The sequence below is a fragment of the Arabidopsis lyrata genome (assembly GCF_000004255.2).
Source record: "Arabidopsis lyrata subsp. lyrata unplaced genomic scaffold ARALYscaffold_1, whole genome shotgun sequence".
Lineage (NCBI taxonomy): Eukaryota > Viridiplantae > Streptophyta > Magnoliopsida > Brassicales > Brassicaceae > Arabidopsis > Arabidopsis lyrata.
In genome coordinates this window covers 13,094,498-13,115,721 of record NW_003302555.1, presented here as the reverse complement: position 1 = coordinate 13,115,721, position 21,224 = coordinate 13,094,498, and the positions used below count along the sequence as shown (strand labels likewise).

Genomic DNA, 21,224 nt, shown 5'->3' with positions numbered 1-21,224 from the left:
TCAAAAATATTAATACAAAACTGATCAACACCTCCAATTTTTATTTGTTGACAAAACTAGCCACATCCTTCGAATTGGGACTCGACATCTAAAATTAGAATTATTTATGGAAGGTTTTTCTGAAAGTGGTGACAATAATGACTTAGAATCATGAATTCTCGCTAGGTTTAACTTCTAAGTAGTTGTACTACAAGTAGAATGTAAGCTAAAAGGGTGAATAAACTTCATTTTGAAAGTTCTCCTCATACTGTAAACAAAGAAAAACAGAGAGGCTGCATTGTAAATTAACAAAAGTGCTACATTTATCCGGGTTTAACAAGCAACAGACCCCATGTGTAAAACTCTTGATTTCAGCTTAGTCAAACTGCATTTCAAGACACTTCACATCTTTCACATCTTTCACAATTTTCTATATATATCTATATATGATTATACATACATATCACTTGCACATACTCTTCCATGTCTGTAGCTTACAAGCTCATGATCATGTCGCAAAGCCGCCTTTTTAGCTCTGTACTCTCTGTTCTTACTCTTATCTACTTGGTCTGTACTGTATCTGCTTCTCCTTCTCTGCACCCAGATGAAGGTTTAGTGGTTTTAATGCATCATATATTTCCCAAACAAAATGGTTTGTCTTTATGAATTCGAGCTTAAATTTTTGTTTATCTTTTGCAGTGGAAGCGCTTAAAGATATTGCATTGACACTTGGTGTGAAACACTTGAACCTAAGTGAAGATCCGTGTCTCACAAAGACTCTGGTTATAACTCAAGATGTTCTCAAGGAAGGACAAAACAGCACAATCAAATGTGACTGTCGATTCAATAACAACAACACTTGTCATATTACACACTTGTAAGAAACTAGCCGTTTTTAAAATGATTATTTCCGGGGGAAATCTATGGTTTTCGGCTCTATATAAGTGATGTTGCTTCATGTGCAGTGTCCTTAAGACATTCAGTCTTCCCGGTAGACTTCCAACAGAATTTTCGAAGCTTCGGTATCTTGAATTTATGTGAGGACTTCAGCTTCCTCTTTTTTTAATGTTGTTATTAGGAAACATTACAAACTGGAACTTTTTTGCTTGTCTGTGCAGTGACTTGTGCCGTAATTATCTTTATGGCTCAATTCCTATGGAATGGGCCTCACTGCCTTACCTAAAATCTATGTAAGTATTTGTTCTCAAGTTTCTTCTTTGTTAAGGAAGTAAAAAATGCTTCTGAGTTTATTTGAAATGTTTCCTGCAGCTCTGTTTGCGCGAATCGCTTATCAGGAGACATTCCAAAGGGATTAGGGAAGTTTATTAACCTCACTCAATTGTATGTTTCTACTGTTTCTTTGTTCATCTGATGTGATTACATATAAAGTTTCATACTCTTGAAATTCGAAGCTAAGTTGTTTTGTTTGTTTGAATGATATTTCAGAGTTCTTGAAGCCAATCAATTCTCTGGAACAATCCCAAAGGAACTAGGGAACTTGGTTAATCTAGAAGGATTGTAAGAAAAAATCTGTTAATCAGGCTTTAAATCAAATTTTCAAGTTTCTAAATTAGGTGATTCTCTTGAACATGATATTTTAATCCTGTTTTTCTTTTGCTGATTCTCTCAGAGCACTTTCTTCCAACGAACTAGTTGGAGGTGTACCCAAGACATTAGCAAGACTAAAAAATCTGACTAATCTGTATGATAAGCTTTCTTTTCTTTACAAGATTGGCCCGTTTTTGAATGTGTTATTATGTATAACACTTCATTCTGTTGTTTGCAGACGATTCAGCGACAATCGCCTTAATGGATCCATCCCTGAGTTTATCGGGAACTTATCAAAACTTCAAAGATTGTAAGCTAATAAATTGTGCATTATAGTTTTAATAATTTGAAGCATTACAATGCATTTCAATGTTTTCTGACTTGTACCTATCTTTGATCAGAGAGCTTTACGCGAGTGGCCTAACCGAACCTATTCCAGAGTCCATATTTCGTCTAGAGAATTTAATTGACCTGTAAGTATTCATCTCTTAATACATCCAAGGAAGAAGATCTTAAATTACAGAAGCATGTTGCTCTTCTTGAATCTAAAACTGTAGCCATTTATTTCAATGCAGGAGGATCAGCGACACAACTGCAGCATTGGGACTAGTTCCTCTTATAACTAGCAAGAGCCTGAAATTTTTGTATGCAGTGTGTCTATACATATATTTATGACCAGAGACAAGATACTCTTTTTATACGTGTTTAAGACTCAAGATTGATTCTGTTAACTTTTCAGGGTTCTAAGAAACATGAACTTAAGAGGACCAATCCCAACCAGTCTCTGGGATCTTCCCAATCTCATGACGCTGTAAGTTTCACTCTTCATAATGCAAAGCACCATCTAATAATTTGACTATGATGCTTTTTATTTTCCGGGCAGCGATCTTTCTTTTAATAGACTGACTGGAGAGATACCAGCAGATGCAAGTGCGCCAAAATATACGTATGTCCCATATTGTTGAAAGATCAGAGCATTTTATAGTATGAAGTATTGAACTTATCTCCTCAGTTACATATTTTTCAGATATTTGGCTGGAAATATGTTGTCAGGAAAAGTTGAATCAGGACCTTTCCTTACAGCAAGCACCAATATGTATAGCCAATAATAACTTCTCTAATACTCATCTATGTCAAAAATATTTAAATTTAATATCTTGATGGATAAACATATCTACAGTGATCTTTCTTATAATAACTTTACATGGTCTCCAAGCTGCAAAGAGAGGAAGTATGTTCTTCTATTGTTTTCTTAACTACTTATTTTATAACTTTCTGAAAGCTTATAAAATGTATGTTTTGATGCAGGAATGTAAACACATATGCGAGCTCGCGTTCAACAAATAGTCTGTAGGAATTTTTTTGACCAATCTTATCAATCACAGATCAATCTGGATACTGTTATTAACTCATTGTTTCTTGATACAGAACCAGACTTCTTCCGTGTTCCGCCATAGACAAATGTCAAAATTGTAAGTTTTTTTAGTTGTCTATTGTTTTGCCAAATCTCTATTTTCAAGATTTTAATATGATATTGAGAGAAATTCATTTTCTGCAGATAGTAGGTCGTTGCATATAAACTGCGGGGGACCTGATGTAACCATCGAAAACTCTAGAGGAAGGTTTCTATATGAGGGTGATAACTATGGACTTATCGGTTCAGCTACGAACTATTATGGGAAAAGTTGGGGATTCAGCAATACTGGTGACTTTATGGATGATGCAATAACAGAAGATACATACACAGTTTCATCAGAATCTGCAGTCTCTGCAAAATATCCTGACCTTTACCAGAATGCTCGGCGTTCTCCTCTGAATTTGGCTTACTTCGCATTCTGTTTTAAAAATGGAAGCTACAATGTGAAACTCCATTTTGCAGAGATTCAGTTCTCAGATGAGGAACCATTTGCTAGACTAGCAAAACGGTTTTTTAATATTTACGTTCAGGTACATATAGCCTTTTGCTGCGGATTCCTTAAGAACCCTTTTTCACAGTTTTTAGGCGATTCTTGAAGTTTGAACTTTGTTATCTGTTCAGGGAAAGTTGATTTGGGAGGATTTCAGCATCAGGGATGAGGCTAATGGAACTCACAAGGAAGTTATTAAAGAAGTGAACACGACCGTGACTGACAACACTTTAGAGATACGGTTGTACTGGGCAGGGAAAGGCACAACAATCATTCCTAAAAGAGGGAACTATGGCTCTCTTATCTCTGCAATCTCAGTCTGTCCCAGTAAGTAAAATTTCTATAGAAGAAAACGTTAATTTTCTCTCAGAAACTTTCATCCTAATCCTTTTGTTGTTCTTGTTTTATCAGGTTCGGAATCTGAATGTGGCGGTAAGAGGAAGAACTGTCAAGTCCTTGAATCCTCTTTTCGTCTACCTTTTATGTCTGAATATGAATCAATCTTTTTCTCTTTCTGCTTCTGTCAATCTTCAGTTCCGGTGCCAATTCATCCAGTCACAAAACAACAAAACAAACCAAGAAAATATCCTCTCATTCTCGGCATAGCAGCCTTAATACTCTCTCTTGCTTTCTTGATTTTGGGCGCCCTCTATTGGAAAATATGTGTTAGAAATGCAGATGCAGGAAAAAGAGGTACCATCGGTTAAACTTTCTTGTCGGTGTTTTTGGTAAATGAAGAGCTCAAAGGATTGATCTGACAACAGGTTCCTTCAGTTTGAGGCAACTAAAAGTTGCGACTGATGATTTTAATCCGTCAAATAAGATTGGAGAAGGCGGCTTCGGATCTGTTTATAAGGTACAAAAGATTCTTCAAGCTCTAGAAAAATTAATGTTAGTATCCTAAAAACTCTGATGATTTTAAAGCCAAAAAATTGACAATGCAGGGGAGATTACCAGATGGAACATTGATTGCGGTAAAGAAGTTATCTTCCAAATCCCATCAAGGTAACAAAGAGTTCGTAAACGAGATAGGTATGATCGCTTGCCTGCAGCACCCGAACCTTGTAAAACTTTATGGATGCTGTGTTGAAAAAAACCAGCTGCTTCTTGTCTATGAGTACTTGGAGAACAATTGTCTTGCCGATGCATTATTCGGTAAAATTCTGCTTCTTCTTCACCTCTGTAGATGATCATATTGATCTTATAGAAACCAAATCCTTTTAACTGCATTCTCCTCTGTCTTTAAGATGGTTGTTTGCTTGTAACTTGTAACTGGTGGGTGCAGGAAGAAGTGGTCTGAAACTAGACTGGAGAACAAGACACAAAATATGCTTGGGAATAGCAAGAGGGCTTGCTTTCCTTCATGAAGATTCAGCGGTTAAGATCATCCATAGAGACATCAAAGGGACAAATATACTTCTAGACAAGGACTTGAACTCAAAGATCTCAGATTTCGGGTTGGCCAGGCTCCATGAAGACGATCGGAGTCACATTACCACCAGAGTTGCAGGAACAATGTCAGTCTTATAGTCAGTCATATACACATAATCCTTACTTATGATGATAATGTTTCAGTGACAGTTAATGCTGTTATGGTTGCAGAGGATATATGGCTCCTGAATATGCAATGAGGGGTCACCTAACAGAAAAGGCAGATGTTTACAGCTTCGGTGTAGTAGCAATGGAGATCGTTAGCGGAAAGAGCAACGCAAATTACACGCCAGATAGCGAATGTTGCGTTGGCCTTCTCGATTGGGTACCACTAAACCAATCCCACTCTCCAACAAAAACTCAGCTTTCTCTCAATTGGGTACTAATAAAGGTTTTTGATTTTCAAATTCCAGGCATTTGTACTACAAAAGAAAGGGGCTTTTGCAGAGATTCTTGATCCGAAGCTTGAAGGAGTGTTCAATGTGATGGAAGCAGAGAGAATGATAAAGGTTTCACTTTTATGCTCCAGCAAGTCTCCAACATTAAGACCAACCATGTCAGAAGTTATGAAAATGCTTGAAGGAGAGACTGAGATAGAACAGACCATCTCTGACCCTGGAGTGTACGGCGATGAATTGAGGTTTAAGCGATCGTCGGAGATGGGAACATCGTCTTTACCTTCCAATTACCTCGTGTCGATTACTTCGTCTTGTGAATCTGCTTACGATTTGTACCCTCTTAGTCCCGAGTCCATTGTTTTCTCTAGACCCTAGATTCCATTGTTAGCGTCCTATACATAAGACTCTCTGTTACCATTTTTCACAAATTTCATTGCCAAAGACTGAAACTTTAGTTTATAAGAAAAAAGTGACGCTTTTGAGTCAGTGACCAAAAAGTCGTTAAATTGGGATATGAAATTAGGGTTCTTTCGTTCGCGCCGTGGGTTTACTCGTAAGCCAGCTACGTCGACAATGGCGCCTACATTGCAGCACTTCTTCCCCAAAGTGATGACATTGAGGTTAGTGATTCTTTGTTTCTTCTAAATATCATCAACGGACTAAGATAAATTAGTCAAATTGCAGATATTAAGCTTTCTGATGATTGAGATGCATAAGGATCATATAGCTTTTCTTCTTGTTTGGTAGAGATTGTAGCTTTGTAAGCTACATTTGCATAATCTATGTACAGTTAACACATACAGACATTACTAGGACCAGAATTGCCGGTACACTGAGAGTGGAGCTACATAATTAGACCAGAGCTGTAGAATGTCAATATTCTGTGGGATGCTGGTGGTCACATCACTCTTATCGATTGGGTCATTTGTGCTAGTCTATCACGAACCGTTTAGGAATCTTGATCACAGTTATGAAACATGTCCTGGCACGATTAGACTTGGTGAAACCGTCTAGTTAGACTTTGTTGTGCATTTCTTGAAATCTTCTTTACCCACATTCATAGATCTCATAAAGACTCCACAACACTACTCTTCATCTTCCCAATGAGTGTTACCCTTTCCAAAATGGGATTCTGCTTAGATAATTGTTTTTTTTAATGAATTTTGCGAAATATCCTCGATTGAAACACGCGAAAGGTGAAGTAGAGTCGACTCTTTGCAGTGATAAGTTTCTATCAACATTTAGGTTTGGGCTTAGGACTTGTTCACAAAATGCTAATTAAATGCTTTTTGGTTAACATCAATTGCAACTGAGGTATCAATGTCATGTTATACAACTACTAAGGTATCATCTTTAGTGTCAGATTACAGTTTACATCCTCTTTTCTGTCCTGCAACTTTTTACTAACTAACCAAATGCTCCTAGATTGCGATGATGATGATGATTCTAGCAGAATCATTGCAAAATGTGGTTAATGAATGATAATCATGAAATCTTTAGAGAATAAGACTTACGAAATATAGAACAGATTGATTTCTTGTCCTGTAAACGTTTTATTTCAGTGGGAAAGAGGATTTTTCAGTGTACATGAGCAGAGATTTTGGATGTGAACTTGTATATAGGTCATAACCAGACAAATAAGATGTCACTGTAAATTTCATGGTGGTCTAGTCCAACAATGATGTCTCAGTTCTTGATGAGGAGCTAGGGATAGGGAATCCTTGCTTATGAGATTTTCTGAGATTTATTTGGTTATTTGGATCTCTCTCTCGCTTTTGCAGAGTTTCTGACATCGTTGGCCTTAAACAGAGGAAATCTAAAATGGAGTAAACCAATTTTTATGCCCACTAGTTTTTAGATCCAAGGAAAAGTAGAAGTCAATTCTCAAGAAGACTGACTAAGACTTAAAAAAATATGCAACTTGCTGAAGTCATTAGTACATGTAATACTCAACCAAAGTTATGCATACTAACGGGTCAACCCCTCCAATTTTATATGGGTATTTATTAACAAAACTGACCACGATCTTTAAATTCTGACTTAAGATCTGAAAGTGGAATTGTTTAGGCTGTATTTTGTTAAAAGTGGTGTCAGTCATTATTTCAGAATTATAAAATCTCAGTAGTTTTAGGTGTTCTACTAGTAGTTCTGCAAGCGAAAAGGGTGACAAGAATCGTCTTATTAAGATTTATGCTCATATTGTATATAAATCCAGATAGAGAGACTGAATTAAAAAAAGTGACTCCTCCCTCCAACTTTAAAAGCAACGACTAACCCATGTGGTTACTCTTAACATCAGCTTAGTCAACTGCATTTCACAAGACAATTCACATTTTTCAGAATCTTCTATATTATATTGGTATTTACGAAGGGCTTCAGTTATATATGTGTAGTGTTTCAAGTCATATATAGATCACTTGAACATAATCTTCCATGTCTCCAGCTTACAGCATCATGATCATGTCGATAAGCCGTCGATTTATCTCTCCTCTATTTGTTCTTACACTTATGATCTTCTTGGTTTGTACTGTATTTTCTTCTCCTTTTCTGCACCCAGATGAAGGTTTAGTTGGTTTAAACCATTACATTCTACATGTGTTGTCCAAAACACTCTGTGAATTGGAACTAAACTTGATTGTGTTTCTGGTTTGCTGTCTTTGCTAGTGGAAGCGCTCAAGGGTATTGCAGCGACACTCTCGGTGTGAAGTACCTGAACCTAAGTGAAGATCCATGTCTCACAAAGACTCTGGTGATATCTCAAGGTGCTCCGAATGAAGGACAGAACAGCACAATCAGATGTGACTGTCATTTTGAAAACAACACCACTTGTCATATCACACGCTTGTAAGAAACTAGACGTTTCCAATGTCCAGTGTTTGTAGTGTTTCCAATCTAATTACTATATTGTTTCCAATCTAATTACTATATTGTTTCCTCATGTCCAGTGTCCTCAAGACATTCAGTCTTCCAGGTCGACTTCCACCGAATCTGAACAAGTTGCAGTATCTTGAATCAATGTGAGGAGGGTTTGCTGTGTTTGTGATTGTGATTTACAGAGAGGAGACATAATGGAGATCGTAGATCCAATCCTTGAAGGTGATTTCAACAGTGATGAAGCAGTAAGGATGATCAAAGTTGCTCTCGTTTGCACAAACTCGTCTCCTGTAGACGATCCTCCTCCTCCTTCTTCTTATACTCTTCCTCTCTCTGAAGACGATCCTCCTCCTCCTTCTTCTTCTTATACTCTTCCTCTCTCTGTAGACGATCCTTCTTCTTCTTCTTCTTCTTATATATACTCCTTCTTCTTAATCTTCTTATACGCCTCCCTTATCTTTCTCATCGCGATAATTTCAAACTCACGATCCATTCTCCTCGCGATATTTCTTAACTTTGTTTGCTCGGTGAAGGCAAGCGGCTGATGCTTTTAATCGATTAGGGTTTTCTCAAGGCGACATGACATCATGCCCTGCCTTTTATACATCCCTTTTCAAATTTAAAGTGCATTTTAATGACAAATCAAAGCATTAATTAAATATTAATGAATTTTGAAATATTATATTTGATAATAATAATAATAAAAGTTTAAATTTGATTATTTTATATCTATATATACATTTTTAAAGGTAACTTTTTAAAATAAATCCTGGTCACAAGTATTTACAAAAGAATGTCATATTGGATTTAATTCTTTAAGATTTGCAAAACTAAATCCTTATATAAGAAAGCACAAGTTAGTTCACAAAAACTGCAACTCTCTCCATCTGACACGTGTCTTAAGTCTCAAATTTTAGTCTTTCACTTTTCTAAACGTAAACCTAATTATTCGAGAACCATAAGAAAAAAAATCTATAGAGAAAAAAAGATGAATCAATCGTTTCTTCAGCTGCTTTTTTCCCATGATCTCAAAATGCTCCACTTCGCCTCTCTTCTTCAACAATAAGAGCAACAACATGATCATCAATAACATGTATCTTCTTCTTTGCAATTTACAATTTATTTTCGCATTTCTCGAATCTGCCTTATTTTGTATCTACTAGACGCCGTTATTGAAGTAGTCCAGCTTTTTCTCGATTGGATACTTAAAATGGTTCTTGATTTTCAATCTCAGTCGTTCCTAGTGATTGTAGACCCGAGGCTGGAGGCAGTTTTCGATGTGATGGAGGCGCAATGATTAACAAGTCTTTCAAGTTGTGAAAATGCTTGAAGGGGTGATGACTTGCGCTTCAAGCCATCGTCTTTGTCTTTTGATTATGTCGTGTTGATTACTTTATCCTTCTGAATCTGCTTATAATCTGTACCCTTATTCCAAGAACATTGTCTTAAATAGACAGTTGCGTAAACCGTCAGATTATTTCTACATTGTTGTTGGCTACATTGTGAGAGAAGTGCGAAATTAGGGCTCACATGGTGATGGTCCTTGCGGTAATTGGAAACTGGAATGGATCGTACTTTAGACCATTTGTTTTTGGGCTTTTACTATTGAATTTAAATTCACCATTTATATTCAAAAAAATCTTTAGAAGCTCAAAGTTCCATGTTCCATTGATTTGCACTTTACACCATTTTGTACTATTGAAATATTGAATTGCACTAAAAACTTTAATTCTTGCCTTTATTGCCTTTACGTCTACTTTAAAAATTAGAGTCTTTGCCTTTAATGTGTTCATCATTTTTTCTTTATGATATTGGGTATACTTGTTTTGACTCTTTCTTTTTCCCTTTTTTTTTTTCTTATAAGTTTTGACTCTTTCTTGATTTTACATTTCTCTTATTTCGTCATCGTTGATAATTCACACAATCAATTTGGACCCGAATGACACGCGACAACATTATCACAAATTAAAACTAGGATAAGCTATGGTCCATTCTTCATGTATTTGATGCCTTCCTATATAAAGTCGTCGATTATATAGAAAACTTGTGATAAATATCGACAACTATTTGATTTTTGTATCATCTAGTTTAACACACACACACACAAAATGTTCTGTCAGACTGTCAGCTAAATCCTATAACCCATCTTCATTTTTTATATATAGCAATAAATTACAACGGACGAGATTTGCTGCGTCATTGGCTATCACCATTTTACAAATTTATTATCATCAGTTAGACCAACTTAATTTACCAATTTGGTTGCCAATATATAGTTACGGTCACTTCAACGCCACCGGCAGTGGGATGATCTCACTGTTCATACAATGATGCACGTGTTTAATTCGAGTCATTTTTGTCCAATAACATCTCAAATGTCATTTTGTAAATGAATAACTTGGAAGTGATATATGAACAACGTAAACAATGAAAAGAGAGGCTAATGCATTTTTAACAAAAATAACTGCGGAGAATAGTTCGTTATCGTCTACAATGTTAATGGAGCCTCTTAAATTGATGAACTTAACACATAAGGGGACAAGGAACATCACGCATTCATGAACTTTACATCAACAATAATTTTGGTCAATCATATATATCTCTATTCTTTAGTCACCCAACAACCTAATGAAATCTCTAAATATAAAAAATAAAATATATTCATTTTCTTAAAAAATTAATGGAGGAGTTCTGAGTTGAAACATATTCATCTCCCCTTTTGACCTAGTCATGTTGTTATGCTCCTTTAAGCCGCCGGTCGGTTTCTCCATAACATTTTATTTTCCAAGCATTATATAACCATTGAGTCCATTTCTGATGATAATATTGTGACTAACGAAACAAAGCACACATACAAATTAAGAATCAATCTATAACTTATCTAAATATGTTGATCGACTTTTCAGTTCTTCTTCACTTCTTTACCATCACCGCAATCTTCTTTGCAATTTCAACATCTGTTTTATCAGCTCTCCATCCAGATGAATGTATGAGAATAATTTAACCTTAATTTTTTTAATAAAATAATGGTAAAAATCCGTGTATCTATATATTTATACTTGGTAATATGTCTACGCATGCAGTAAATACGCTAGAGAAGATAGCTACTACACTTGGAGTCAAGGGATTGAACCTACGTAATGGAGACCCTTGCACTTGAGGAACCTTAACTATGGCGCAAGGAGTCTCTATTGTTCCGAATTCGGAGAGAAACAACACCATTCGTTGTGATTGTAGCTTCTACAACAACAATACATGTCATATAACAAGCATGTGAGTCCTATTATTAATTGTTCTGTCTTCTCTTCTTTAATACTTTCTCTTACCATTAAAAAAAAAAAAAAAAAATCTGGTCGTAAATTCTATTTTGTGGTTGCATTTGAGCGAGAACAGAGAGCTCAAGACCCTCAGTCTTCCAGGGAAACTTCCACCTGAGCTGGCCGACCTTCGATATCTCCGAACGATGTGAGTTCAAAACCACGTACAAGTTTTATAAACAATTGATATTAGTTAGACATTTCAACTTCCAAGACCTGGTTGGTCGTTTTGATGTGCATATCTTCTTCTTTTTATCACCAAATATTGTAGCTTGAGGCAAATTGTAATGAGTTTATGCTCTTGTTTGCAGCGACTTGTGCCGAAACTATCTATCGGGCACAATTCCAATGGAGTGGGCTTCAATGCCACACCTCACTTCCATGTTAGCTCTCTCTCTCTCTCTCTCTCTCTCTCTCTCTCTCTCTCTCTCTCTCTCTCTCTCTCTCTGGTGCTTCTTCATCTTCATGATTTGCGAGTAACTTTTGAATTTTTTCTTTCTCTCAGCTCGCTCTGCGCGAATAATTTGTCTGGGATTTTACCAAGTGGGTTACAAAACTTCAAGAATCTGACATTTTTGTACGTCTCACTCAAACTGTTTCCCCCAAACTTGTAGGAATGTCCATTATATTACATCTAATATTTGCATTAAATTTTTCAGAGGGATTGAAGCAAACCAGTTCTCTGGTCCGATACCTGATGAGATTGGTAATTTGACCAACTTAACAGGAATGTAAGACCCTTTTGCATCCTAACCATTTTTGGTTTCATGAAAAAAGAAAAAAAAAAAACTGTAGTTTAAAATTGGATTTTGCAGGCATATTGGGTCCAATCAATTTACAGGAAGCTTGCCTAGCTCTCTCGCTAGACTGGTTAAACTTGAGGATTTGTAAGTTGTTGCTGTACTTGGAAATTGAAATTTTCAAAAACTTGTTTTGCTTGTCTTTGTAACTGGAAATGCTAATCTTATAGTACACTTCAAATATTAGTAAATTCATCAAGTTCTTGAGGATAGGGATATATTTTGCCGGAGGTTTGAGGAAGTTGTTATTTTATTGGCAGCTAGAGTGAAATAAAAATTGTTTGATTTATATATTCTTTGTTTCTTCGAAATGATTTGACACTTAAACGAATATGAAGAGATATTCAAGAAAACCGATAGAGTAGTCTAAGAAGATAAGCTTTACAAATCTCAAAACTCGTTGTTTGTTCTCATTTTTGCAGTAGGGTAAGTGACAATAACTTTAATGGCACCATCCCTGGATATATTGGCAACTGGTCTGGGCTTAAAAAGCTGTAAGCTTGTCCTTCACCAATTATTGTAATGTGATCTTGTGGTTTGCGTTTTCGAGCACCATCTAACTTGTGTGCCGGTTATGATCAGCAGGTATCTGTACGCAAGTGGACTGAAAGGACCTTTTCCTGATGCGGTGGCCCGTCTAGAAAATCTCGTTGAACTGTAATTAACCTACATTCAATAGATTAGCACAAGTAAAATGACTGATGTTCTAAGCGTTATATTTCATATGCAGGATTATTAGTGATACGACTGGGATAAATTCCTTTCCAAATATATCCAGCAAAGCCATCAAAACCCTGTAGTTGTCCAAAGATTCTTTTCTCGTCTTGACGAGGCTTGATTCTATCTGAAAAATTCTAACTAAAGTCTCTGTCCCTGTTCCAGGATTTTGAGGAATGTGAGTTTGTATGGTTCGATTCCTTCTTACATCTGGACTATGCAAGAGCTAAGGATTCTGTAAGTTCTTTTTGATCACAAGTGAAAAGACTTCCTCAGTTTAATATACTCCACATTTACCTGCTGAGAAATTTGTGTACTACTCATGAGTCATGACATTGTTCATATATATGCTAATACTTTTTTTGGACTATATCAGTTTTATCTATATATAGATTGGTAAGCACATGAATAAAGAAGAAAAATGGTAGAGTGATTTGCAAGTATGAGATGATCTATGTAGGAACTTTTGTGGAATCTTGAGATTTATTATGTTCACATTTTTTCTAGTGATTTATCGTTTAATAAGCTGACTGGTGAAGTTCAAAGAGTACAAAGACAACCAAGAAATATATCGTTTTAATGCGAATCATGCATTGAAAGAGCTCTTTAATATGTTAATTCGCATTGTAAGTACACTCTTCTGCTTTTTATTTTGGAACAAGCAAGAACCAAGAACATATAGAACTTTCTTGAAATTCTCACTTTCAAATACTGCAATGGAAATGGTTTAAATTTGTTAAGATGATCAAGTGCCTAACTATTTTGCTAGTCTTGTCATACAGAAGTGGGCTTCTTCCCTGCGCTGGTTCAATAAACTGCACTCGTTGTAAGTACATAATGAGAAAATCTCTGCTTAGTTAGTTAATTAGTCTCTTTTTGTTGATGGTGATAATCATTATGGAATGTAGATCATCGATTTCTACATATAAATTGTGGTGGAGACAAGATAGTTATCACAAACTCTTCTTATGAAACCACTTATCAACCTGATAACTACAAATTCAACGCGGCAACAAATCAGCGCTTTGGAAACTGGGGAATCAGTAACACTGGTGCATTCACGGATTATCTTAGTGAGGAGGAGCAGTTCATCTTTTCAACTAGTTTACCACTATCTGGAAATGCTCCTGATATTTATAAGACTGCGCGTCGATCTGCTCTCTCTTTAGCTTATTATGCATTTTGCTTGGAAAATGGACCTTACAATGTGAAACTACATTTTATGGGGATTCAGTTTTCTGATCAAGAACTATATAGCCGTCTTGGCAGACGCATATTTGATGTCTATGTTCAGGTAAATTAAGTGTCACTATATATATAATAGAATTGTTTTAACAAGCATAATAGATTGTTGTTCATTTGCTTTGTCATTTTTCTTCCGTGTTAGGGAGAATTGTTCTTGAGAGATTTTAACATCAAAGAATTGGCTAATGGGACACTAAAGCCTCTTGTTAAAGAGATAAAATCTGTTAATGTGAGCGATCATACGTTAGAGATTCGTTTGTATTGGGCGGGGAAAGGGACAACTCTCATTCCTAAAAGAGGAAATTATGGTCCTCTTATCTCTGCAATCTCCTTGTGTCACAGTAAGTATTTGACTATCTCAAGTCTCTGCATTTGTAACCTTATTGCATTGCATCTCAAATGACCACAACTTCAAATTATCACCTTCATCTTCTTGACACTAGTTCCTGCCAACGAATGCTAATATTCATCTTCTTCATAATGTCAGGTTTGGAACCACGATGTGGAGGTCGACCAAAAAACACACTAGTTTGTTAAAGATATTTTTCTGAAGCATGGTGTTTGTATTTACACTTTTAGTGTCTCATTTTCAGCGGAGAAAACAAAACGTCACACTAATTATCCACTAATTTTTGGGGTAACGGGTGCCTTGGTAACAATTATTCTCTTGGTTTTGGGATTTTATGCTCAGAAAAAATGCAGAGGAGAAAAGAACAAGAGAGAAAGAGGTATCAGAGTTCACAGACTATATAGGAATCCATTCCTCATATATCTCATAGCATTATTGATGATTTTCACTTGAGAACATAGATTTGAGAGCCCAGGGTCTGCAAACGGTTTGGTTTACTTGGAGGCGACTCCAAGCTGCAACAAACAATTTTGCTCAAAGCAACAAACTTGGAGAAGGAGGTTTTGGATCCGTATTCAAAGTAATGTTAAAAGATACCAAGTTCTTCTCAAACGTATATACGTACCTGAGAAAATAAGGTTGTTTCTGATATGAGAAACTTAATGCAGGGAGAGCTATCAGATGGAACAGTCATAGCAGTCAAGCCAAGGAAACCGCGAATTTGTGAATGAGATAGGAATGATCTCAGGTCTGAATCATCCAAACCTTGTCAAACTTTACGGATGCTGCGTCGAGAAGAATCAATTGCTGCTCGTCTATGAGTACATGAAAAATAATTCCCTTGCTCTTGTGCTATCTGGTAATTAAAAAGTCATTCAGATTTTCTTTACGTTAGTCTAAATTCAAATGTAGTACATGAAACCGATATCATTTGTCGTTGGTTTACATCCATCACCAGGAAAAAGCCCCCTGAAACTGGACTGGGAAGCAAGACAAAAAATCTGTCTGGAAATCGCAAGAGGACTTGAATTCCTCCACGAAGGATCAATGATCAAGATGGTTCACCGTGACATAAAAACAACTAACGTGCTTCTAGAGGTTGACTTTAATGCAAAGATATCGGACTTTGGATTGGCTAGGCTCCATGAAGAAGAACACACTCACATTAGCACTAAAGTTGCAGGAACCATGTAAGTGTAGAGTATAAAATAAAAACCGCACCATGGCCGATGAAATATATATAGCTCAGTGTTTGTTTCTCTTATAATGCAGCGGATATATGGCTCCAGAATATGCATTATGGGGTCAACTGACAGAGAAAGCAGATGTGTACAGCTTTGGAGTTGTGGCAATGGAAATTGTTAGTGGAAAGAGTAATACGAAACAACAGGGAAGTGCTGATCACGTCTCGCTTATCAATTGGGTAACCGTCGATCTTTTCTTTCTCTTTAACCCATTTGATTCACTATTTTTATAGTTTCTATAAGTTTACTTAAACCTGTTTTTACATCAAATCTCAGGCGCTAACACTGCAACAGAAAGGGGACATAATGGAGATCATAGATCCAATCCTCGAAGGTGATTTCAATAGCAAAGAAGTAGTGAGGATGATCAAAGTTTCTCTCCTTTGCACAAACTCATCTCCTTCTTTAAGACCAACAATGTCAGAGGCCGTGCAAATGCTTGAGGGAGAGATCGAGGTAACACAGGTTTTTTCTGATCCTGATTTATATGGACACAACTGGAGCATCTCAAAGCGGAGGGACATTGAAACACGTGGTATCTCAAGCACGTCTGATGTGACCGATCAAACAACAACGACAATGCGATCCTCCTTTTCGGGTTATGATCTCTACCCGTTATACCCTGAATCCATGATCCTAAACTCCACAGTAGAGTTTTCTTCCACGTCATTGTAAAATTAAAATCAGTAGACAATGCCTTGCCTCTTATAGGAGAAGAAATGTATGTGAAGTTATCGAATATTTATATGAAAACACATATCAATATGAATGTTTGTTAAAATTGAATTATATCTTTATATGAAAGTCTCTAGCTCTCACTGGATCAAACTCTCTTTCTTCTCTCTTTGGTTCAACACTTTTCCGAACTCATTTCTCTCCAGTAACACGAAAGAGTAACTCGATGATCACTAACAAAACCTAAAAGTTTGATTGCTCATCTTTATCTCAACTTGTTTCTATTGAAAAAAAGATTGGAGTAGAGGAAAATAATCAGTTAGCTCACCAGCGATCGTTGCACCGGCAGACGCCATTTTTGAACAAGTGGTATCTCTGTGCATCTCGCTTAAACAGATCTCTGCCAGTTATGACTGACATCAACTTCATCATATTGTGGCAATCCCCAACAATACGAACATTAGTTATCAGAGTGATTGAAGATCGAGGCTTTGACTTAAGAAGACTTTCAACAACTGCGATTTCCTCTCTGTAACCAAAAACCTGTTCTTTATTCCCCATCACCATGATCAAAGTACGATAAAACCTAGTGTCAGGAACATAACCCATTTCTTTCATTTGTGACCTCAGGCTCATTAGTGTCTCGTAAATAATATTCATTTGTGGATGTGAAGTATCTACCGGCCTAAAATTATAACACCAATATGGTTCAGACCGATTGCTCGGTTCCTTCTTCACATTGTCTGATGCTTTGGTTACTACAAGACCTGCACTTGACACTTTGTCCAATCTTGTAGCATCTAGCTTCTCAACTAACTCAGCACATCTATCTCCAAGCTCTACATCTCCATGAACGCGAGAAAGATTCATTAGTGTTTCCCAAACATCAACACTCGGTTCCATCGGCATTCTCTCAACAAAGTTTAGTGCTTCATCCAAGTGACCAGATGTTGCAAACATCTTGGTAACACTATGGTAGTGTTCCATTGAAGGTATGATTCCATATTCTCTGTTCATAGCTTCAAATTGCAGTGATCCTTCCTTAAGATCTCCTGTCAAAGTACACGTAGATAACACTTGGTTGAATATCTCTCCGTCTGGTTTGTTCCCTTCTTCTTTAAAACGAGTAAACAAATTGATTGCTTCTTCACCAAATCCATTGTTAACAAAACACGTCATCATAACACACCAAGTCTCCGAATTCCTCTTAGGCATTTCGTCGAACACTTTGAGCGCATGATCAACAGATCCGCAACAAGAATACATCTTGATAATCGCGTTACGAGAACCAACATCACAAGGAGAAACCAGAGCAATAATACACTCATGAACAACTCTAGCTGCTTCCAAAGCTTCTGGTTCACCGCATATTTTAGCTAACCTTAAGAGTCTAATCAAATCCATAGCAAAACCCTTATTCTCCAAGTAATCTAAAACCTCTACAGCTTCTCTCCAATTCCCTTGATTACATAACGAATCAAATGTCTCAATAGTAACATTTTGAGCAACACTTGGAGAAACTGTTGTTTTGTACTGACCTACGATTGGATTCTGCGTCCATGTGCGTTCGGTTATGTATCGCTCAAGCCGATTGATTATCTCTGTTCTGCCATAGTATGTGAGGCTGTCATGCTGATGAGAGGGAGCTCCACGCGAACTGAACCAGCGGCTTCTACTCTGTGTTGCTAACGCTAAAAAGGGTTTCGAAAGTTTGAGCTTTCCACACCACAATCGCACCATTTCTACGATGGTAAACTCCAGTGACGAAGAACACAGAAAGCAACAGATCTTGCAGGCAAAAATGATCAGCGTCGAGTCGAAACCCTAATAAAGGCGTGAGCTCCAAGTTAAAATTAAGAGATACTGTAAAATGATTTTTTGTGGTTTGGTAAACCGGGTCCGGTCAAGGGAAGAGAGACCATTCGATACGCAGCGTTTTGGAGCTGACGTCAGTGAAATTCACTCTTAACCACCAATTTTGTTTTTCCTCTGATTATTTGTGTGTTGGGGACAAACAGTCTCTCGACTCTAAAATCAGGTTCTTTCTTCTTCTTCTTCCTCCTCATGTGTTGTGTGTTTCTAATTAGTTGAGCTACTGATTGATGCTTTTCTGGTTTTTACTGGTACTGAATCAATCAAAGTTGGAAAGTTTTAATTTTGGAGTTTTCTGTTAATTGCTCACCCCAAATGGTGTTGTATGAATTTATGGGTTTGATGTTGATTAGTGTAAATTAGCTTAGGTGGAGAATTTAGGCTTTTACCGTCTTCTTCAAAGCTAATTGTATATTCGTGAGCTAATTAGAAAAGAATTTCAGAATCTTTGTTGTATATATTCTCAAGGCTATGACTAAATTTTGATTTATAGATATATGATTAGGTTTCAGATTTGAGGAAAATGCAAGAAATAATCTGCTTCAAGCTATATGCCTAATATAAATAACTAACCTAAGGCTGATCATAGCATATTAATAAGGCTGAAAAATCTCATTTTGCTCAGAACATTTTTAGGTGGCAAAACAAAATCAATGGCTCTGGTGGTACCAGGTGGCAAAGCAGCCACGATGCCGCTTCATGCCAATGCTCTTCCTCTAAGTATCAACACCAAATCAAGATTCCTAAGCGCATCTGCATTTCCGCTATTCTCGTCCACTCCTCACCTCCCTTCCAGATCCCTCTCCATCCGCCTCTCGCCGAATGTTTCCCGCTCTCTCACTGTGGTATCTTCTGTTTTGTCAGAGGACAGAGCTACCGGGGTTAGTGGCTCTGGGACAGATGCATTCAAGCTGACTTACTTGGAGGTGTGGCTCACTTTAAGAATCTTTACTACTTGAGCATTTTTATTTCCATAAACAAATCTTGCATCTTATTTGATTATTACTATGTCTTCCATTTTGTGGGTGTTAGGGCAATAGCTGGCTATGGGAGACAGGTGGATTGAAAATCCTAGTTGATCCGATTCTTGTGGGGAATTTGGACTTTGGAATCCCATGGCTTTATGATGCTGCCAAGAGATATTTGAAGGGCTTCAAGGTAACATTTTGTAGGGAATTCATTTGTAAAGAAACATGAATCATCATCAGGTTCCGAGTATATTCAGGATAACCAAAATAGATGAGCTTTCTCTCATGGAATCTAAGTTGCATTGCAGTTTCATCATAAGTTTCTAAGATTTATATTCTGTGCAGCTTGATGATCTCCCTGAAGTTGATTGCCTGCTCATAACTCAAAGCCTTGATGATCATTGTCATTTGAATACCCTTAGGCCACTCTCTGAGAAATATCCAGGCATAAAGGTTATTGCAACTCCAAATGCTAAGCCTTTGCTGGATCCTCTTTTTAGAAACGTAAGTGACTTGTTTCAGATTTCCTAGTCTAAATCAGAATTGCAGAGTATCTTCAACAAAATTTAAAATGAGAAAGAGTTAAATATAAGGGTTGCTGAAATATTACGGTAGGTCACCTATCTGGAACCTGGAGATAGCTATGAGCTAAATGGAAGAAACGGTTCTAAGGTTCGAGTTAAAGCCACAGCAGGACCTGTCCTTGGTCCACCGTGGCAACGCCCTGAAAACGGGTAATAGTCAAAAACTCTCATCAAGCTTCCAATTGCTCCATATATATGTTCTGCAACAAGAATTTATAACCTGGTCATGGTTACTTCAGTTCTGCTTCTTTTGTGTTTCGCAGGTATCTCCTTGTATCCCCTGAAGATCAGATATCTCTCTACTACGAACCGCATTGTGTATGCAACATGGAACTTCTGAAGAATGAAAGAGCCGACATTGTAATCACACCGGTCATCAAACAACTACTCCCACGATTTACTCTTGTTTCTGGTCAAGAAGACGCTGTCCAGCTCGCCAAACTCTTGAAAGCCAAGTAAATAACAATCTATCGTCTTTTCTTTATAATCTCAAGAAAATGTATCTACACTCTTGCATTTTGTAGTCATCAATCAGGTTTATCTTGGACATTTAGGTTTGTTGTGCCGATGCAAAATGGCGAGCTTGAAGCAAAGGGACTTTTAGCAAGCATAATAAAGAAAGAAGGAACTATTGAGTCATTTAAGGTGCAGCTTTCTCTTAACCCAAAAAGAAAATGAAATCCAAATCAAATATTGATTCCATCTGGATCAATGGTGACATAATGTTTTGGATGTTTGATTTGTGAATGCAGGAGTTATTGTTAAAAGAGCTCCCAGAAGCTCAAGTATTGGAGCCTATAGCAGGTATACCGCTAGAGATCTTGGCTCCAACTTCAGACATTTAGAAAGTAAACGGTACATGAGAGGATACACATGTAAATATACACATGTGAAATGAAGCTTTTTAGATGAAAGGTAACAGTTGGAAATAGATCGTGGAGAAGAGGAGAGATTTTGGAGGTTTAATTAAGTGATGATGAAGACACTTTGTATACGTTGATCTATTTAAAGATAATTTCATATAAGGAGGTACTTTAAGAATAATTAATGTATCATACTAATGAATTAGTGACATGTTCCAGTCAGGGCCGGCTCAATTATTGACGAGACCCGGTGCTAGATCTGTCCCAAAGAAATTAAGGGTCCTTAGACAAAAAAATTTCTGTCCCAAATAATACAAATTCGGTATTATTATAATTTAAAAAAAAATACCGAATTTGTATTCAAATAATTGTTGTTTTTAATTATAGAAATGTTATTTTCTTAAACTTGGATTTTTTTTATATTGTTTTTATTTTTTTAACAAAATTTGAGAT

The 21,224-nt window shown here is 36.8% G+C and overlaps 4 protein-coding genes across 6 annotated transcripts; 3 read left to right on the top strand and 1 right to left on the bottom strand.

The window, feature by feature from the left end:
- The first annotated feature begins 218 nt into the window (after positions 1-218).
- LOC9329640 (probable LRR receptor-like serine/threonine-protein kinase At1g29720) lies at positions 219-8,511 on the top strand. The gene is made up of 27 exons (XM_021011873.1): positions 219-589; positions 679-856; positions 945-1,016; positions 1,098-1,169; positions 1,249-1,320; positions 1,426-1,497; positions 1,610-1,681; positions 1,766-1,837; positions 1,929-2,000; positions 2,103-2,171; positions 2,267-2,338; positions 2,411-2,473; positions 2,555-2,623; positions 2,708-2,758; positions 2,836-2,877; positions 2,956-2,999; positions 3,086-3,474; positions 3,566-3,761; positions 3,846-3,866; positions 3,969-4,127; positions 4,199-4,290; positions 4,379-4,589; positions 4,720-4,951; positions 5,037-5,190; positions 5,279-5,883; positions 7,928-8,107; positions 8,209-8,511. The coding sequence occupies exons 1-25, from the start codon at positions 463-465 to the stop codon at positions 5,636-5,638; spliced, it is 3,033 nt and encodes a 1,010-aa protein (XP_020867532.1). The 5' UTR covers positions 219-462; the 3' UTR covers positions 5,639-5,883; positions 7,928-8,107; positions 8,209-8,511.
- A 1,933-nt stretch (positions 8,512-10,444) lies between these two features.
- LOC9329638 (probable LRR receptor-like serine/threonine-protein kinase At1g29720) lies at positions 10,445-16,595 on the top strand. Its single transcript, XM_021011874.1, is given in 22 exon segments — positions 10,445-11,124; positions 11,221-11,410; positions 11,531-11,602; positions 11,766-11,837; positions 11,960-12,031; positions 12,114-12,185; positions 12,270-12,341; positions 12,677-12,748; positions 12,840-12,911; positions 12,985-13,050; positions 13,137-13,208; positions 13,754-13,797; positions 13,880-14,265; positions 14,359-14,557; positions 14,704-14,724; positions 14,810-14,944; positions 15,027-15,145; positions 15,234-15,268; positions 15,270-15,424; positions 15,524-15,755; positions 15,838-15,988; positions 16,086-16,595. Coding segments are annotated over 21 exon segments (2,619 nt in total). The 5' UTR covers positions 10,445-11,124; positions 11,221-11,309; the 3' UTR covers positions 16,485-16,595.
- A 104-nt stretch (positions 16,596-16,699) lies between these two features.
- LOC9329637 (pentatricopeptide repeat-containing protein At1g29710, mitochondrial) lies at positions 16,700-18,349 on the bottom strand. The gene has a single exon (XM_002890781.2). It carries the CDS (start codon positions 18,222-18,224, stop codon positions 16,809-16,811), a length of 1,416 nt encoding a protein of 471 aa, XP_002890827.1. The 5' UTR covers positions 18,225-18,349; the 3' UTR covers positions 16,700-16,808.
- Positions 18,350-18,463: 114 nt separating this feature from the next.
- Positions 18,464-21,008, top strand: LOC9326889. Of its 3 annotated transcripts, none has more exons than XM_021011876.1 (8): positions 18,464-18,522; positions 18,993-19,282; positions 19,389-19,514; positions 19,670-19,828; positions 19,940-20,058; positions 20,172-20,363; positions 20,463-20,553; positions 20,661-21,005. In XM_021011876.1, the coding sequence occupies exons 2-8, from the start codon at positions 19,010-19,012 to the stop codon at positions 20,751-20,753; spliced, it is 1,053 nt and encodes a 350-aa protein (XP_020867535.1). In that variant the 5' UTR covers positions 18,464-18,522; positions 18,993-19,009; the 3' UTR covers positions 20,754-21,005. The 3 variants fall into 3 exon arrangements, with proteins under 3 accessions (XP_020867535.1, XP_020867536.1, XP_020867537.1); XM_021011877.1 differs by having other exon boundaries at positions 18,477-18,522; positions 18,982-19,282; XM_021011878.1 differs by lacking the exon at positions 18,464-18,522 and adding an exon at positions 18,533-18,607 and having other exon boundaries at positions 20,661-21,008.
- Positions 21,009-21,224: the final 216 nt, after the last annotated feature.

Coding starts and splice junctions, on each gene's coding strand:
- LOC9329640 (XM_021011873.1), top strand. CDS start 463: ATGTCTGTAGCTTACAAGCTCATGATCATGTCGCAAAGCCGCCTTTTT. Junction 2,759..2,835: donor CCAAGCTGCAAAGAGAGGAA/GTATGTTCTTCT, acceptor GTTTTGATGCAG/GAATGTAAACACATATGCGA. Junction 5,191..5,278: donor GCGTTGGCCTTCTCGATTGG/GTACCACTAAAC, acceptor TTCAAATTCCAG/GCATTTGTACTACAAAAGAA.
- LOC9329637 (XM_002890781.2), bottom strand. CDS start 18,224: ATGGTGCGATTGTGGTGTGGAAAGCTCAAACTTTCGAAACCCTTTTTA.
- LOC9326889 (XM_021011878.1), top strand. CDS start 19,010: ATGGCTCTGGTGGTACCAGGTGGCAAAGCAGCCACGATGCCGCTTCAT. Junction 20,059..20,171: donor TGGCAACGCCCTGAAAACGG/GTAATAGTCAAA, acceptor TGTGTTTCGCAG/GTATCTCCTTGTATCCCCTG. Junction 20,364..20,462: donor GCCAAACTCTTGAAAGCCAA/GTAAATAACAAT, acceptor TTGGACATTTAG/GTTTGTTGTGCCGATGCAAA.